Source organism: Gavia stellata, chromosome 1, assembly GCF_030936135.1.
Source record: "Gavia stellata isolate bGavSte3 chromosome 1, bGavSte3.hap2, whole genome shotgun sequence".
Classification (NCBI taxonomy): Eukaryota; Metazoa; Chordata; class Aves; order Gaviiformes; family Gaviidae; genus Gavia; species Gavia stellata.
Genome location: NC_082594.1, coordinates 119,793,244 through 119,813,281, shown reverse-complemented (window position 1 = coordinate 119,813,281; position 20,038 = coordinate 119,793,244). Strand labels below are relative to the sequence as shown.

The window sequence follows — 20,038 nt, the reverse complement described above, 5'->3', positions numbered from 1 at the left end:
GTGTTTTGCAGAGGCTGTGTATGTGGGTGACAGCGAAGCAAGGATTTCCGTAGCTGCTCTGCTACTGTGTGCTCTGTTAGTATGTGCTTCATTGTCACGATAGGAGTTTACCTCTTTTGTTTGTGTAATGAAGTTTGAAGCATAGAACAGAAGATGATAAGGCTCAGGGGGATCTTACCAGTGTGTATAAATGCCTGATGGCAGGGTATAGAGAGTATGGAGCCAGACTCTTCTCTCTGGTGCCCAGTGAAAGGCCAAGAGGCAATGGATACAAACGGAAATACAGGAAATTCCATTTAAACATAAGGACCAACCTTTTTACTCTGAGTACAATCAAACACTAGCACAGGCTGTCCAGAGAGGCTGTGGAGTCTCCATCCTTGGAGATGTTCAAAAGCCTGACTGGACAAGATCCTGAGCAACCTGCTCTGGCTGACCCTGCATGAGCAGGGGCTTGGGCTAGAAGATCTGGAAGGGTTTCTTTCAACTTCAATGGCATTGTGATTCTGTAACAGGTATTGTTCATTGTAATCACTGCAATTCCTGCGCTTTAGTGGTAGGACTCTTAATTTTGCATTCTAAGACTCGGAATATAGAACACCTGCAGTTTTTGTGTAGATAAAAGCTGAAGAATGATGACCTTAAAAAAGCAAAGCAAAAAAAAATTGGTCTTAGTCATCCATTCAGGGGGAAAGCGAAGAAAAATGCATCTTAAGTCCCTTAGTTGTGTATGGTGAATGACTAACAATAAATATTTACTTTAAGTAACCCTGTAGGTTTTTCTCTTTTCCTGTGATTGGTAAGTATTCCTCTCCAGTAAGTGTGACTTCAGAAATCAGGTAGGACTGGTACATGGGTAATTCACAAATAGGAAAGCCATTCCTTCCCTGTCTGGGTGAAATAAGTTTGTCGGCTGATGACTGATGTAAAAACAAATGATGACTATGTAGTCTTCAAAAAAACCATTTTAGTGTCATAGTCTATATAATCCACAGAAGAATTAAATAACCAAGATACTTATGGTAAGTTGGTGGTAATTTTTAATAACTCTGGAAAGTGGGCTAAGCTGGACTATTTGTCCAGAGGACATATATCCAAAGCAAAATCAATTGTCATGCTTTGAATAAATTTAAAACTATAAGATTTTATTGTGACTATATGGGATTTCAGTGGGAGCCATTGGTTTTTGTTTGGTAAGATTTTAAATCTTGATTAATCTTTGAAATACAGCTTGATTCTAATAGCGAAAATGTGGTGGTGTCCTAGTGAACCTCTTCTGTTTGAGGTGAGTGTGGTTGTAGTAAAGACGTGTTGGGATCATGATCAAAAGGACAGCACTGCGTATAATTTAATAAGTCACAGGTTTTTAATACTGCAAAACAGCTGTAGCATCTCTTTCATGCTACCTTGAAATAACTTGGTAAAAACTGCCTTCTTATTGGTGAATTCTGTGTTCATTTAAGATGTTTATATGTTTTAGTAGGAAAAAAGTAAGTACAAGTTCAACCAGACTTTGTTGTCTATTTTATAGTGATGTCCAAGCAAAGTGATTTTTGCTTTTTCACAGCTTTTGTCTCTAAATGTGATTAAATGTGATTTTTATTGGTATAATCATTAATCTTAAAATATTTCCTTTTTTCTTTTTTTTTCCTCCCCAGTGGGAAGAGATTAGTGGTGTTGATGAGCATTATACTCCAATCAGAACTTACCAAGTGTGCAATGTTATGGATCATAGTCAAAACAATTGGCTGCGAACAAACTGGATTCCACGCAATTCAGCTCAGAAGATATATGTGGAGCTCAAATTTACCTTGAGGGACTGTAATAGTATCCCTCTAGTTCTGGGCACTTGCAAAGAGACCTTCAATCTGTATTATATGGAGTCCGATGATGACCATTTGGTAAAGTTCAGAGAGCATCAGTTTACAAAGATCGACACTATTGCGGCTGATGAGAGCTTCACCCAAATGGATCTTGGGGACCGAATCCTCAAGCTCAATACGGAAGTCCGCGAGGTGGGACCTGTCAGCAGGAAAGGCTTTTACTTGGCTTTTCAAGATGTAGGTGCGTGTGTTGCCTTAGTCTCGGTGCGAGTGTACTTCAAAAAGTGCCCTTTCACTGTCAAGAACCTCGCCATGTTTCCAGATACGGTACCCATGGACTCCCAGTCACTGGTGGAGGTGCGGGGTTCTTGTGTCAATCATTCCAAGGAGGAAGAGCCACCCAAGATGTATTGCAGTACAGAAGGAGAATGGCTAGTGCCCATAGGGAAGTGCTTGTGTAATGCTGGCTATGAAGAAAGAGGCTTTGCGTGCCAAGGTAACGATGCGCTCCATGTTCATAGTTCAATTATTAACAGGGGCTTCACTTTATGTCCCTACTCTGTGTATTGGGTCCTGTTAATTTTCTCCAAATTCTTGAGAGAAATAAATTAGTTCATAAAATCACCATGAAAATGGGGTTTATTTAATCTGTGTAAATAATGTAATTTGCTAAAAATACTTAATAAGGGTCAACAACTGATTTTTAGTTAATACAGTATGTAGCAAATCTAGTCTTTCTTACCACTCTCGGACTTCCTTTCAGTAGATTATGGTTTTCTCAAATGCATTGTTTGTGTCAAAATACTTGATTTCTTTCTGTGATTTTTTTTTTTTTTTAAACTTTGTGGCTTGATGTACCATATTTGCTACTGAGCTGTGTTGATTAATTGGGATTGGTCAGAAAAAAATGAGGTAGCATTGTTTCAGGTAGCATAGTTGCTGAATGCAGATACATTTGTAAAATTAATATTTGAACTTCAAAATTGCGTTTTCATGAATACTCATGTATTTAACTCAAAATAATTTTCTCCAAACTTTTGGTTTCTGCAAACTGTGGTTATGTGAATGCTCCCAAGAACAAGACTACAGCAGGGATTTTGAGTTTTTCCAGAAATGGTCTTCTAAGTGTTAGAGAAATGCATATTATTTTTACCTAATTTTAATACCAACCAAAATGATGGTGGTTTACATTTTTTACAGAAGTATGGTTTGAAGTTTTTTGCTAAATGAATCTTAAACCTATTTTCACAGAGTGCCTTAAAGGGTGCTGGCTGTGGCAAAGGGTCTTCTGTTAAATAATTAAGTAAAAGTTAAACAGCAATATCTACAAATACTGTGGATGGAAGGCATAGTAGCTGAGATAGTTACTGTGGGGTGTGTGCATGTGTGTTTGTGTACATGTGTGTATGCATATATCCATAAGAACAGAAATTTAAAGTATTCTGAACCTGGTTGAGAGAGCACCTATTCCTTTTTCAACAGGCAAGTCCTGGGGAGCGACTAGGAGCCCACCAAAGCATAGCCAGGTCATTGTGAAAACTGTTGCTCTAATTAAGGAGAATTTTTTCTCAGAAAATGCCAGGGAGGTGTGGGAGGAAAGGGGTAAGAGTGTGTTTTGTTTGATTTTGCTTTTAAGTAGATTTTAAATTGGTTTTGCCCTCAAAATGAATAAATGGGGGAGCTCAGTCTTTTGAGTATGCTTTTCTGCAGTTAGATACTGATATTAAGAAAAACAAGTTAAACTCTTCTGTTAAGAGCTGAATCCAGGAGAGGACATTTTATTATTCAGAAATGCTTTATCGAGGGCCTCCTCTAGGTACACCTAAAAATGCTAAAATGTTAGTGATACTCTTTTGAACACTGTATATAGTCTTGCTTAGTATAGAGCCTGTGTGCTTGTAAATGGTTGAAAGATGTTGGTTTAGAATTTCAGTTACACTTGGGCACAAAAAGACAATCACTCCAGAAAGTGTAAGACTACAATTGAGCAAAAGCTGAGCTAAATAAAGTAAAATAAAATAAATTGTTTTATTAAAAACAGGTTCTCAGATGGTTAGGGTAGGCAAGGCAGCTCCTACTGAGTTCTGCAGAGATTAGGAGTGAGTTCACTTTCATGTGTGAGTATATCATGCATGATTTGGAAGGCATAAAATCAGACCATAGGACTACTATCTTTTTCTTTATTTCTCTTTTTTTTCCCAACCCTTTTTTTTTTCTTGACTTCCTCACCAACTGCTGATCAAGGGAGTGATATATGATGAAACCATTAACAATAGCGACAGGTCCATCTGGTTTATTCTGATTTAACATATAATGTTCTACTAACTTTTATTGGAAGTCATATTTATCAGATATTTCCAGTGTGGTATGATTGAAGTGGCACTCTAAAAGCAGTCAGTAATTCAAAACCTCCCATTTGTTGGCATCAGTAACACAGCAGGAGTTGGACAGCTCGGAAAAAGAGTTCAGTTTTGACCTCAGGCTCAAAGCTGCTCCTGCACCTTTCCTTTTCTTTTTCTCCTCTCCTTCTCTTGCTGCTTCTTTTAGGGTATTGGGGTTTAAGAATTTTTTTGGTTTTTGTCAATGAAAGGGCAGTAAAGACTGAACTGTAGAGTCTAAAGAAGATCCAAAATGGTGTTACAAGCATGGGCTGGAATGAAGTCATGATTTAGGAAAAAGAAATGTTTCAGCTGAAGTTTGAAAGAGTAATAAGTAATAGAAATTCTTATCTTCACAGTAGTTGGAAGCATTCAACAACTTAGTGTCTGCAACTACTTGATCCTACATTCTGACTGTTTCTGATTTTGTTTGTTTGTTTCCGTAATGCTATTTTCGGAAACAGTGTCATTTTGCATTAGCAGGAGATTATCACTAATGATTAAAATGAAGGACCCTAATGGTATATGATCAGCCTATTTAAGTTTCATTCAGAACAGCTTTTCCTGGTACTTGGAAAAGTATTAAGGGATAGTTATGCCCTTAAATAACACAAATTGTACCATTTTCCATGACTGTTTCCCTTTCTCTGCATAACAGGAAAAGATGACGTAAGGCTCAAGCCTTTTTTTGTTATTGGTGTACATGTACATATAAAAACATATATGTTTTTATAAAGTATTTGTATCTAAGCTCTGAAAAGCCAAGGTAGGACTATTGGCTTTACTCAGCGTATTGGTTCTTGTTGGAAAGCTATTTGTTCTGTTCTGGGTCCTACCAACTAATAAGCATTTTACAAGTATGATACATACCTGTTGGTCAGTTGAAGATTCAGGACCAATTTTGCTGTGACCATCCTTGTCCTCATTGTTGTCCGTGTGTGGAGAAACGATTTCTCAAAACCGAGTTGTATACCTTGCCTTGAGGCGTTCTTGTCTTCGTGGTATACTTTACATTAACAGCTTAAGATTTAACGCCTCCCCCAGCAAAGACTTTTGTGCCTGTTAGGTTTTTTGGAGGGAGTAGGTTTGCATAAGGTAAGGTAAGATGTGTTGGGGAGCATGTTGGAAAAGCCGCTCTCTCATACTTCTTTTTCCCCCTTCACTAATACATGTGTTAGTTAACTAAATGTGGTGTATGTCATCCACTTCAGACTGTTTGTTATTACATCTCTGTTAACGCTTGCATCATAGTGGTCCTGTCTGTTTAATCTCACTGTAATATTTCATGGTTGTCTTCATCCCATTTTGGCCAAACTACATCTTTATAGCAACTCCTCTCTTAGAATTACTGTGTTTTAATTTGTTTTAATTAGAAAAAAACCAACTGGCTGGAACTGCACACTGAACCTAATGCTTTCTGATAGTTTCCATGCTATTCCCCAGTCAACAAGGATAACTCATCGTTTCTATTTGTTCCCCATCAAACAGCTATAGTAGATCAGATCAGAGGTTTATCTGCCTTAGTATTCTTTCTCTGACAGTGGCTAACAGCAGATTCTTAAGGAAGAGTATAAGAAACTGTATTAAGTGCTGCTTTACTGGGTATACCTTTCAGCTTCTGCCAATCAACTGTTGACTTCCTAAATTTAAGATACATCTTGTAAGAAAAACTATGTATAATAGGAATCAGTGACCTGTCACCTGTTAATTTGTCTATTTTTTGACTCATTTCTATTTTTAGCCACCATAAGTTTTTATGGTAATGAATGCCATAACTTGCCTTGTGTGAAAAACTTATCTTCTTGCTCTGTTTAAGCCTTTAGTTTTAAGTCACTTGGATAAGGTTTTCCTTGTGTAGTGAGAAACAGCCGCTACCTTCTCAGCTTCTCTATTAACAATTTTCTAGATCTCTTTCATGTCTAATATCTCATCTCTAATACTTGTTTTCCCAACTCTCCCTCTCTACTAGTGCCGCCTTATTTGGAGGGCAGGCTAATTGCGCCATACCTCTACTCATTCTTTTTGACTGTCCCTGTACATATTCAAAGTAACCAATGTGATTTTTATGAAAAGGGCAATGAGGCTTGCGTGAGGTATTTAAGTTGCAAGTACAGCAGGAGATTATGCAGTGGCACAGCGTTTGGAACAGCCCAAAGATCAATAAAAGAAAAGGAGCATTCACATCACCTGCCCAGTGAGTGATTTATATGTGGAGAAGCTAGGCTCAGTTTTGTTTTGAACACTACAGAGAAGAAATAGATCTCACTATGCGAAGGTTGGTTAGTTGGGGTAATAGTATCAAAATAAATGGGAAAATGTAGGATAAATGTTAGAAAAAATGTCTTTAGTTCTGTAATAAACTGGAAGTCTCCTCAGAGAAATAATGGAAGCCTCATTTCAGGAGATGTTTTTAAAAAAATGCAGTAACCAGATGATAAAGGAAATCCTGCACTGGCAGGCTGGGACTAATAAATCTCTTCCATCCTGAATGTGTCTATTCTGTTGTTGGTTTCTTTCATGCACTTCAGAAAGACTAGCTGGATATGGAGAACGGTATTTTTAATGATGATGTACTTAATTAGCACACATGCAGTGGGCAATTGTTTATCCATGTGGGAGTATGAGTGAGCTTGAATGTTCTATTGAATGCTTCCAACAGGTGACCCTTTAGACCAAAACCAAGCTTTGTGGCTCCAGTTATTAAAAGGAAAATTGAATTGGTGGGCCTGAACAGAATGACTCGAAAAGCACAGAATTACATTTTCTGCATGCTATCATTTCAAGGTATAGTTTCTAAATTTTAGTTGCTGGAATTGAGTAAGTCTGAATTGTAATTTCCTGTGTAATACTACCTAATAAAATTGTAAGTTTTAACCACAAGCGACTGACACATTTTCTATAACAAAGCCAGAAGAAAAAAGAATGTAATCCAACAGTCCTTCCTTATGTATATAATTTTTAGCAATTAATCAGGTGGATTGAATGGGAGAAAAGGGAGTAAGGGGTAAAGAAGGGAGAGGTGAAGTTCACCTACTGTGCCTGGTTATTGCAAAAATGACTTCACAAAATTTCCCCTAACACTAAATTATTCAGTGCTTCAAGTTGTGTAGTGAGCATATCCTAAATCATAGTTCTCTCTCGGAGTATATGGAGATATGAAAGGAATGCCATCTGTGGCTGCTAAATCTGAACCATTGCATACATTGCCTAATTCTTTCAGAAGAATGAATGCTGTACTTGAGATTAAAATATGTAGAACATCATTAATACTAAGGATGAAAAACATTTATCTAGATTTCTTCTTTTTTCTATGCTTTAAATAACCATTTTGTCTCTGCATAAGTAAGTATATTTTTTACTTACCTCACTAGATAAAAGTTAACTTTACCTGTAAAGAGAAAAAGGTACTGTGAGGAACTACTCAACTTTGTGCAAGTGAAAACAGATGGAAGGCACACGTGCTTGCTGCAACTGCAAAGATGGTAACATTTTCCCTTGGAAATAGCCGAGTGGCTTGGATATCTTGCTTACACTACAAAAGTGTGTGGTTTTAACTCTTAGGCTCTGTATAGGGACAATTACGTTTAATAAAATGTGGGATCTGACCACATGATATATCATATATAATAACAGAACTATTAAGAGAGTTTCCTTTTACATGAAATCTGAAAAAGCTAGGGATTCACATTTTTTTAAAGCAGAGGTTTGATGTGTAATTTTTTTCCTTTGTTTCGAAGTATTGTTTTGATTTTGAAAAGCGAAAGATGCTTTTTGAAAGGGACTCTTAATCTTTCAAGCTAGTAAACTAAAATGACAGCAGCTATACATTATGAATCACTTTATTTGTAAAATATTCATTGTTTTCATCCACTTTGTATTCTATAAGTGCATAAACAGAGCACACAGTGAAGGATTTACCTGCCAGCTTAGAATTTATTTAACTCTTATAAAAGTTATGTCAGAGATCTCCAGATGATTTTTCATAGGGAAAGAATTATGCTGCACTGAATACTTCGGGAAGATCACAGCCAACTTTTTATGTAATATTTTCTGACTCTTACAAATTTAAAAAATATTCTAAGATATTTCAGTCATAAGCCGTAGATTTAAAATGTACGTTTTAAAGGCAGAGTTTCTTGGGCAGAATCTTACGGTTTGTCAGCACATTTGTCACATACCCTAAACAAGCAGAAATTAAAAAGAAACGTTCTGATATTTCTAGAAAAGAGATTTTTCTGATATGACATTATATGGATTCTCAAGTTAGAAAAGTGTTGTTTCAGTGCTCTGTAGTTACTTGAGAAGAGTCTTTACTAAATTTCTTGCAGATTATGACAAAAATATTTAAACAAAACCAGGATTAGAAATATTTCTATTAATTTTTTTAATGTTCAGTGATTAGGAACTTAGCGGTGGTCTTTAAAAAAGCTTACTAATTCTTCTCTCCAAGTTGCCCAGTACTACGATGTCAATGTATGACATAATTAGGTAATTCAGAATGGAATTTTTGTATTTGAAACTAGTTGGGAAAGGGAAGGGTTCACTCAGAAAACGAAATACTTGCAAAAGTGTTAATGACTCACAAAATGAAACTTCATACAGTTGCACTCGGTTTGTTCAATCCAGATCTCTTACCAGTTTAGAGGCGGTGCTTACTATGCCACATTGTGCGTATTTTGGCAATTTCTTCCTTGTCCCCTCACCTGCTTTTCAAGCAACAAAAAGCCACCCCCCCACCAACCCGAACAAAAAAACCCCAACAAACCCTCCCTGAAGTAGTGGAATATACTGGATATTGATCCAGACTCTTAGTTCTCTGACACTTGTATGTTCAAGACCACTACCGTTGAATTTGTGTGGAGGATTTTACTGCAAATATCTTATGGATGTCTATTACAGAGAATCCTAAGGGATCTTGCTGGCATTTCCTTAACCTTTTCATTTTAATAGCTTTGCTTCTTTGGAGGCTTTCAAAAGATTAAAAACTAAATTAATAGTATCATCCTGAGCATGTTTTGCTTGTACTGTCTTTGACGACTTTTCATATCGGCTTAGCTCAGAGTCACACAAAGATTGTATTGTCGGTGTGAATTCATTGAACACAGGCTTTTTCCATCGGTTTCTCTGCCACTCGCGTCTGTGTATAGAGCGATTTGACAATCCCTTATTGGTTCCAGAGTGGAACTTATAAAGGCTAACAGGGGTTTGCATTACAACTGACAGCTGGTACTAGACTTTAATAGAGAGCAATTGTAGTGAGAGCTGTAAGTTTTGATAATATTCGATGAAAATACTCTTAAAGTAAGAACCATCTTGAAAGATGAGTACCAGACGACAAGAATCTTCTATATGTCTGCCGCTGCTCAGCGTGAAGCACAAGATGTTGTCAAAACATGCTGTTGGCAGACGTCTAAATAACGAGTAATTGATATCAGACTTCACTGAAACACTTAGACTGCAGGGGAAGTATCAGAATTGACTGTTTCTTTGGGTTACAAAGTGAATAACAAGGGTTGCATTTGTAATGTCTCATTTTCTTTGCATTTGAAATTGCAGTTTTATTCTTGATACCACAACATGAACATAACAACTTGGACATCACACAGTCTTTTTAGGGAGAGAAGATGAGGAGTTCATTGCCTAGAATTTGTTTGTAGCTTCAGCTTTAAGTACCTGCCTGCATCGGATACCCTGACAATTGGTGTAGCCCTTGTGCTAAGGCAGAAGTAGACCTAAACAACGACAAATCCTGCATAGGTCGAGGAGGCAAACTATTTCACTGTCATGAATCTGCGGGTTCAGTGGTTGTCTACTGTAAGGTTAAAATTTGATGTGATAATTTGGAACAGCTGCTCTTTGACAGAAAGATTCACTTTCAACATGGGAAGAAAAAGCCATATGGTAAAATTTGACACTGTGCCAAGCCTGAATAACTGCAGAATTGATACAGGACAGTTCTCTTCAACAACATGGTTGAAGTAATGCATTTTTACTTGCCATTGGTATTTCCAGTCTGTATGCTTTTTTGACTTGTACCTTATCCCATGGTACTTCTTTTGTAGTTATTTTTAAATAATATTTTTTTTATTAATAATGGTGATTAAGTGACAGAAAAGGGTTATGGTCTTTAAAAATATACAGTTTGTTCATAACCTTGTCCAGGCCACTCTTTGTTCTGTAAAAATGTATCAAAGTTTCATAGAACGATTGCTTCAAAATTTTCAACAAAAATGACATACGTTGTTAGAGAGGATGTCAAATACCTGAGCTCTGCTTTTAGCGGAGTATTTAAGAATTCACTTAAGTCACACTGCCTTTATACACACACTTGAATTCTAGTAAATTGAACATGTGAATAGCATGAAACCTAATGAAAGTAGTCATTTACTGTGCTCAGCCTAAGCTGTAGTGGTCAGTTTACTTGTAGGAGTAAGGTGGTCATCAGGAGTTCAGAATCCTAGGAAGAACTAATTTGTCCTCCAATTTGGAGGAACCATTTTTCACAAAAATTAGTTTTAGGTAAAAAATACATAGACTCTCTTCTATTTGATTTGGCAGAGATTTTTAATGGAAGGCGAATAACAGAAAAAATTACTCAGAAGTACCCAGCTCTTAGCTCTAAGAAATGCCAGTAAACAAGTGACTGAAAACCTTCCACCAAAAGTGTACTTACCTTTAAGAATGCATCTTTCTTTGTTCCCCCTCCCCCCATATAATGAGAGTGTGGCACAAAATTGTTGTTTAAGGAAGAAAAAAATTGTCTTTCATTCTCTTAGGAAAAAAAAAAAGAAAATCTCTAAGGTGATTGTTATAAAGCAGTAAAATATGTTGAAATGGTCATCTGTTACCCAGCTGAAGTAAGAAAAGACATAAAGTTTGGCAAACATATTCAAGTCAGATATTAAACATGTTCTTTGATGTTCTGCAACCTTATACAGAGTTCACTCATACAGGATTTGACCTAACCTGAACAGTCCCTTAATCTCTGTAGAGGTAATTCTAAGATTTAGGTATGCATGTATAGATTTGTTTTATTTATAAATGTGTTCTGTAGCATTTTTTTTAATGTCACATTAATAGTAGGAGGCTGTAGGATACAGTAAATAAGAATTGCTCCTTTGCTTTCATATTGAATAGCATAATGTCATCATTATTATTATTATTCTACAAATAAATACAAGCAAATTATTCAATAGTTTGTAGTTCCAGTTTAACAGGGGCACTCCAGCTGCTGTAATGTGCTGCTTTAGATTACAAAACAACTTGAATTCTCTGAAGGTCTAACAGGATTTTTTTTCCTATTTTGGTAATGCGATCCTAATACTGAGATGACAGGTATAGGCAGTTATTTTAACAAGCTGCTCTTCAAATCTGTTCTAGGAATTTCCAGGTTTTGCTCCCAAAAGAATAATATGGGAAACTAAAGCAGGGCTGGGGGATTGTGACTTGAAGTGAAGTCAAGGTGTATTAACCATGAACATGAGATCACTGTTCCGGCTGTAAAACTGGTGTTCATCCTGAGAAGAAAAAAAAAAAAAGTAGGAGTTGGGTGGGAAGCAGGACATATTAGCAGCAGAAGAAAAAGTACAGAAATCTCAGTTAACCGCAGCTAATGAACCTTCTGTTTCATACATTAATAGACCATTCATTAAGCTGCCTTTTTTAAACAGTGTGTAACCTCTCTGACTTCTTTGACTGTGCAGGCGGGGTGACCAGAGCTTTCACCTCGAGGCCGTACGAATATGTATTTGTTAACACAGGGGACAGAATTAGAAAGATATGTAATTGCTACTTGTGCATGACATTTAATAAGCAATGCTGGTCTTGTTTCTCATCCTGTGTGAGGGGGTGAACTGGCAGTGAAATTAACAGTAAAAGGGGAATTGGCTTCTATATCTAGTCTCTACCCACAACTAACCACAGCAGATGGTGGAAGAAAGAAAGCTAAAGACGTTTTTTAAAAGGGTCAGAACAGGAAAGAGAAGAAGAGGAGAGAGAAGAATGGAGGGAAAAATTTACCATGGTAAGTAGAATATGCCTATGTAGTTGTTTTACTGAAACCTAAATGCTGCAGTTGGTATTCTTTGGGGAAAAAAAAAAAAAGCTAAAAAGTATGAGGTTCTTATGAGAAAATGAAGGATATTGATTTGCGTTCAGACAGGAGTATGATTTAATGGTGTCTTTAAAGGAAGATGAGTAGCTGTGTGCAAGTTTGCTCTGTGCCTAACTGCTAAAAAGATATTCAAGTTTCCTGGGGAAAAATGTGGCAACTGTTTGAAGTCTGGGTTTGGGTATATGGTACGTCTTGCATGGAATTGGTCTGCAAATAATGATAATAAATTTGTAATAATGAGCATGTTACACTGAAAGATTTAAAGCTAATCATAACTACAGTAAAAGGGGACACATCTCCTGTGTTTCAGTGAGCACTGTCTAAATGAAGTTGCCGTCTAGGAAAGATTTATTGTTTTCTCAAGAGCATTCCCTTCAGTTGAAGGTGGCGTGCAAATGGTCTGATGCTTTTCTGGCCAGTATTTTAAGAATATTTCCTTGATGTTTCTTTACATCACTGAATTTTCAAGAGCTCTGAATATATACCTAGCAGTGTCTCCAAAATTATGTAAACAACTTCAAAGCCAAAGGGCTGCATCTTGTCCTCAACTCGGTGGACTGTTTTTTCCTGCTCCAGCGATTCAAAGAGCATTCTGTCCTGTGGACTTAGCCCTGCTCTGCACGCTGCTCAATGGAGGGCAATGAGATAAAGCACTCGCCAGCAGTCGTGTATATATATAGTTTCCCTTTGTAAGTATGATTCAGAGGTGCAGTTTATCATCCGCATCCTTTGGGAACAGCTGCTTCATGCCCTGTGCGTAGGCAAAGAGCTGCTGTGGCCTGGGAGGAGGTGTGTGCGGAGCGGGGCTGGGGCAGGGCAAGTCCTGCATCCTCCCGCTCCCTGCCCTCTCTAGCCACTCGCTTACAGCAGTGACGAGGAGGGGATCAGGTAATGAATCCCTGAGAGGGTTGGAGGAAGAGGGTAGCAGAGGTTTTTGGGCTGAGTAGGAGTTATTCCTTTTTCCCCCCATAGTGCAGCCATGCTACTGATCCGTTCCAGCGAATCTGGAACGTGGTGGTAGTACGGATCACGTTAGTTTTCACTCAGTCGGATTTCTAGCTTCTGATTCACATCTGCGGTGTGATAACAACTTAACCTTTTAATTCTTAATCTCGTCCCTGAACAAGTAGACCCTGCTGTTCCCCCTGAAAGTTAAATATTAGTCTTTTAATTGAAAAACACACAAAAACCTCCAAATCCTGTGGTAAAAGCAGGTGTTAAGGCATAAGTCTGTTTAGTATAGAGCTTGTTTAAACATGGATTAAGGGCTTTTTTTGAATTGAGTACTTTGTTTTTCCGTGCAATAATTACTTTCCAGGGCCAGCATGTTACTGCCTTAAAACCCAGGCATAGAATCGTTTAGGTTGGAAAAGACCTTTAAGATCATCAAGTCCAACCGTTGCCATCTACCCCAAATTGTCTTATAATTAGGGATTATTTCATAGCCTGTCAGTTATCCATCTGTTGGGAAGCTTCCTTGTCTATCTTGCAATCATAGTAGTCAAGCTGTTGCCTCACACTTGTGTGTTAGCATCAGATCGCCAGATGTGCATCCACAGATTGGACATCCACCAGGTTGAAACAATCATCCAATCTACAGGTGTTTTCTTCTTTTTGTACAGCAGGAAATATTCTAATATATTACTTATGAATGCAACGTAATATATGCAATATATTACATTGCATTCATGAGTACATATGTGATGATGTAAGTAGTTTCTCTTTACTAGAGAAAGAAGTCCCGGGTTATAATTCTCTCAAAAAGACTGCAGCATAAAAAGCATACAGATTTGGTGATTTTTCGTAAATTATTGTCTATTTGTAGTCTATATTAATTTCATACCATGCTTTAAATTTTCCACTATTTGGAAGGATTTTTTTCCACTGTAACGTAGCAATTTGGCTGTTGAGTTGTTGCATCTTTCATTTTCCTCTGAAGCATTGGATTGGCCACAGCTGGCAATCAGATGTAGCTCAAGGATAGCGATGTTCCTCCAAGTTGACTTTTCTTCGACACCTTCGATGCCGTGTTCCACTCCTGCCTTCTACATTAATCTTTTTGCTAGATTTGAGGTTTGAGGGTAGGAAGGGGATTTTTCCCTGGATTGGTTTGGTTAAGTCTGTCATATTCCCAACCCCACTGCCCAAACACATGTAAACAGGAGTTTATATATTCATTGTATTGTGGATATGTCTGATTTACAGTCTCCCAAATGATTCTACAAAAATATTCTTTGCTATTGCTGTGAGCTAGGACTTTGGAAATGCTCTTGACATCTTAGAGATGATGTGTTTTGAGACGGTTGTGGCTTTTGGTCTTTTATTACGGATTGTAAATCTGATTTGGGGCATTGCAACTTGTTTTGTGGTGCTTGATGATGTGTTTTGTTGACTTTCTGTGGACTATTTCTATGACTTGAAAATCAGACTGTGTCCAAAGGTTGTTTTAAAAACAAACCAAAGAGTAAATACAATGTTGCATACTGTCTCTGCAACCAATTTAGAAACACTTACTCTTTTTGGGTAACAGACATGTCCTGCAGTAACCTGAGGAGGTTTCTGGTTAAAGAAAAAGAAAATGTATTATTCTTTCCTTTCTATAGTAATTATGAAGTTTGGAGTCAGGCGAACTTGACTGTTACATACTGGAGAGTCTTGGATGTAAGCAGAATCATTCACGCCAGGTCCCATTAGGAGTTTCCTTTATGTCAAGTTGAAAACGTGAAAAAGTGTGATGATCGCAGTTTTGTATAGAGATTGGAAAAAAAAATGTTTATGAGGACAACTGTTGATAGAGGTATAAAACGTTTTGGAGTCCCATTGGAGAGTCATCAAGAGCATGCTTGCAAGGCTTTCATAACTTCTAATAAAGTGTTGGCTGAAAAACAAAAGCTTGTTCATTCTGGAGGAGTTCAACTGAAAAGAAACTAGTAAAAATGACCGGTGGCTCTGTGGCTACTTTTCCCCGAGGAGCGGGGACATGTGTGGAGAAGGCAGGAGGAAGGGGTTACGATGCACGCAGCATGCCTCACCTTCTGCATCAGCAGCTATTCATAACATCAAAGCATTCATTTTATCTTTGTTGTTGTTGACATAACTTTTTATTTCACCTTCTCATGCTGTGATGGACCTGCAGATCTTTGCACAGGCTACTTTTTTATCCTTGTCTACTGTGTTCCTGTTTTGGTAAGAGAGAGTGGGTGGGTAGAGAAAGCCAGCTTTCCCATCACAAAAAGCTGGCAGGCTGTTTGGCTGAGGATTGATGCTCGTTGCTGGCTCTCAGCAGGAGTCGGTGGAACCCGTGACAGAGACAGATGATGGCATGCTGGAGTCTGTCAGCTGAAAACGGCAGTGGCCTGAAGGAGGAGGAATGCTTTCCTCATCAGCAAAGCTTGCTTTCACCTTTTCTAAAGGTGGAGCATGGGGGAATGGTTGCCTGGGGGAGTATAGTTTTTCTTTTGTCTTTACATTTTACGTGCAAAGTCTCTGACTGCATATAGGGCTTGCTCATGCCGTCTCTGAAATCAGTTGCGAAGTTCCCATTGATTTGATAGGAACAAGACAAGCATTTCAATCAATAAGAAGTTCTTGGACAGATGAGAACATGTGGCTTTTTGATAAAATGCTCTTCCTCTTAAATAGCAACATATCACTACAGTTAGGGAAAGCAGTACAACAAATCAGTGAATAAATTTCTTTTTGTATTTGTGAAATACCTTACAAATCAGATTATGAAATTTGCAAAATTAGGAATGAATCAGTTGTTTAGCCAATTTACCTAGGGAAGATCTTTAGCTCTGTCAGTCATTCAAAACCACTTTGTATTATATTGTAATTTAAAATACAAGACAGCTGGTGTGCTAATAATATTAATCAAGCGGTATTCTTTTAGATTCCAGTTGGCTAGCCTCTATAACTAATATCAACATGAACTTACAAACATTTCAATGAAGTATGCAACATTTGTATGATACTAATTTAAGTGCACGTTACCCGGTTAGAAAACAAAAGTAACTGGCTGTGTGATTTTACTAATAGATGGAGTCTGACTTTGAAATGATCAATTTAATAAACAAATACGTAGTTAAAGAGATTCTTTAGCAAGTATTCAGTCTAAAAATAGCCTCTCACAAAAAAGGCAGCAGCTGAGCTTCACCAGGACAAATATTTGCAATAATTGTGTATTCGTGGATGTAATTTGGTTCAGCTGAAACTCAGGTTAGAATGTAGATAGCTGTGTACACACTGGTGTTTTTACAACTCATTATTCAGGGTCCTGTTCTGCAAGCTTTACGTATACTGGGTAACTGTAAGAAACTTAATGGAATGTTTGTACATCAAGGCTTTTTAAAAAATAAATATTTGTTATCAGTTACCAAAAAAATCACCAGTTACCCACATGTGTCTTGTTACAGAAGAATTATGATAACCTGAAGGCTTTGTTTTTATTGCTTCTGGTTTTGTATTTTACAGAGTCCTCGTGATCATAGTTTCATTATAGCTATGTGCATGAAAAATGTTTTGATTAGCAATATGTTGAAACGCTTTGCAACTGTCATGCTCCTTCCTTATAATTTAGAAATTTGCATAAGTTACTACATTCACAGGACTGAACTTCCAGCATGCTTGAGGGCTTTGGGTCTGGTCTTCTGGTTCAAATAAGGCCTTTCAATGCCTTAAAAGAAAAAACATCCTTTTTCCCCCTCTTTTTGTCTTGATATATATTTTCTCTCTGTCATACCTATACATATATCTCTGTACAGATACGTACAAATACATAGATACATCCCACAAAGACAAGAACTGAAAGTCTGGCCTTTACTCGCTTTGCATGTCTTGAGAGAGTAATTTATAAAATACAGGACAGGGAGATTTATTTGAAAACATATGGAAACCATGGGGGTGAAGCCTGAAGAGGATACTTGTCCCGGCATGGGACGCTCCATCTTAACCTGAACAGAAGCTGCTGGATCAGGCTAGATGATCCCATGCTGGGGCTGGCAGTCTGCGTGAACTAAGCTTAGTGACCAGGGGACGTATTTGGCTCGCAGGCCACTGCTGCCACATAGTATATTGCCCTTTTGGTAAGGCCAAGTAACAAAACCTGCGATAGAGGAATTTCGCCTAATGCAAGGTATATTAAAAAGCATCTAATAAGTATTAGACATTTTGTCTAAAAACACATAGTGCTAATGCAAAAGGAAGTGAATTGACATGAATTTAATTGAATTGATGGAGAGAGACAAACTTTGGCATCAATAATAATTAACCCTCTTAAATGTGGGAGGTCTGTTTTAAAATTGTGTTTTAAAGACTGAGCTACCAAGGCATATGCAGTGAAAAGAATCAAAACTTGGTGTGGAAATTAAGTATTAGTGTTATTTAAACCCCCTAGCAACTCTAGTGTCTGTAGCCAAAAAAATGTTTGTTTGCTGGGCTTAATCGGAACTGTGATTCGGTTACTTTTTTTAGCAGCTGTTTTAGTCTGGTTTACCCTGAGGAAAGCTCATATTTCATGATAGAGCACTGCTTAAAAATAATTATTCAAATAATGCGGTTAATTATGATGATCCGAATGGGTGGCTTTTGCTAATACTTTATAGTTCCTATCGTCTCAGCTTTGTTCACAAATGTTACGTGTTTTTTTTGAGAGCTGAAGTGTTCTCTTTTTAAGTCGCAGTCTCTTGCTCACTCTCTTTCTTCAATTCTGAAATACGTGTGATTTCCCTCCGGTTCCTGGCGGGTTTGTTGAGCTGAGGGGCTCGCCCTGCAGTTCTGTCCCCCGCAGTGCTGTGGCCCTTGCGCGATGGCAGCGGGCACAAAGGTGCCCCACGACCCGCTGGGGAGGCGGCTTGGTGGCACCTGCGGCGAGGCGAGCCTGGACGATCACATCCCCAAGACTGCTGATCGTACGGCTGAAAGGGACTGCTTTCCCTATCGCGATGTTGTGGCGCAAGCAAGTTTTAGACAGGATTTCATCCCTTTTTGGAAGAGGGAAAAACGAAGATTCTTTCTAATACTCAGTCTGCGTGCATATAGCTGTTGCGGGTCACTGTGCAGCTGTGACTGCTCCTGCTCCACACCTCAATTCCCACCATCACCTCGGGGTGGATCTTCTGGGCTCTCCTGCAAGCTCCTCTGTGACGTGCTTTCATAACCTACTTTTTATTTGCTTCCTGCCTTCTTTCTTGTGTTTATACCCATTTCCTTTTTTTCCCCCTTCTTCTGTCCTCAGTGACCAGTGGTTGTATAGCTCACCCATACTGCATGGTTTTTCTTGGCCGTTGATACGACCTTTTCTTATCACCTGAATTCAAACGATGCTCAGGAACTGGCTGGGTGCAGCTCATCCTCTTCACCCAGGAAGATCATTGCTTCTAGCATTTCTGGTAAATATACACCCAGGGGCTTTTCTAGGGGAAGAGAACTCTCCAAGAATAGTGTTGATTATTACTTTCTGACCTCCTCCACCATGTGCTATTCTTGTTTAAAGTCTGTTAAAAAGACTGTGGTGCAGCTTCTGTCAGTGTTTGGAGAGCAGGTCCTTCCTGGTACAGAAACAGCTAGTCTGCTATTTTTCAGACCTAATTGCAGGTTACCTGCTTTGGGGTTCACAGGCGCACACTAGAGAAGTCATGTCCCAGTTTCGGGAGCTCTTTTTTGATGTGCTCCTGCGTTGGGCTTGCCTCGGTCCCAGGCACACTGGAGCTCTGTGCTGGGGAGAGGGTTGAGGACTGTGGCGATGCCAGCGTGACCCCCGGGAAGGGGCAGGCAGCGATCGCACCAGGCAGGTGCTGTTAAAGCAAAAACATCTGTAAGCTCAAAGGACTTGAGGTACATGGACACTCAAAGAGGAGTGGACATACTACGCCTCAAAAGGGTCATGAGAGGCTACATCCCTACAAGGGCTCAAGTTACCTATATACTATTTTTCTTTTCTTTCTCTATTTGGTAAAATTGGCCTTCCATGTAAGGGCCACAAAATTTGATGGTTGTAGAAAATGGTGGGTTTTTTTTAGTGGAGGTGGACTAAAACACAACTCGATGTTATGGAATTACTTTAGCTCTGTTAAAGGAGAGATTTCCTGCTTCCCCTGCATCTCACTGAATAGAGTCTCATTCATATTTCATTGTGCTGATGATTATATTTGCGAAGAAGTATCTTTGTTTAATGATCAGTCAGGGAATTTAATTCGTTAATCTGAAAGCACTCTGCAGCATAATAAAATATCATCTACAGTTTACAAATAGAGTATTAAAGTAGGAGAAGATGCAGTTCCTTGGTCCCATAAATCTGTCACCCAGTGAGAAACAGAACCCAGATTTCTTGAGTCTCATCTCTCTGCTTGCTTCATGAACCGTGGCCACCTCATCACTGTTTGAGAATGATAAATGCCTCCCATTTATAAGCGCATATGCATGTCCTGGTAATACAGTAAACAATGAAGCCTTTCAGTATGAAGTGAAAGTATTCGCAAGAGGCCAAGCCTGTGGTCCTTATGCAGACAAAGCTCTTGTGGGCTTGAGTCAGAACTTTGCTTTGAATGATTACTAGACCAAGCTCATAATGTGTGTTTAAACCTTCTCAGGGGAAGAAGACAACTAGCTTGAAAGATATCAGAAGTGAGATTTTTTTCTTTTTTTCCTGTGGAATGAAAGAGGATAAATGTAGTATCACTATGGATAAGATCATATGAGAAAGCCCCTTGCAACAGAAGTGAGCT

General features: G+C 38.4%; 1 protein-coding gene across 1 annotated transcript in view; it reads left to right on the top strand.

Moving 5' to 3' along the window:
* The window catches only part of EPHA3 (EPH receptor A3), a 216,041-nt gene that overhangs the window by 58,417 nt on the left and 137,586 nt on the right, over positions 1 to 20,038 (top strand). Inside the window, exon 2 of the mRNA XM_059819050.1 lies at positions 1,659 to 2,319. Within this exon, the coding sequence (XP_059675033.1) occupies positions 1,725 to 2,319 (595 nt within the window). The 5' untranslated portion in view covers positions 1,659 to 1,724. The remainder of the gene's footprint in view (positions 1 to 1,658; positions 2,320 to 20,038) is intronic.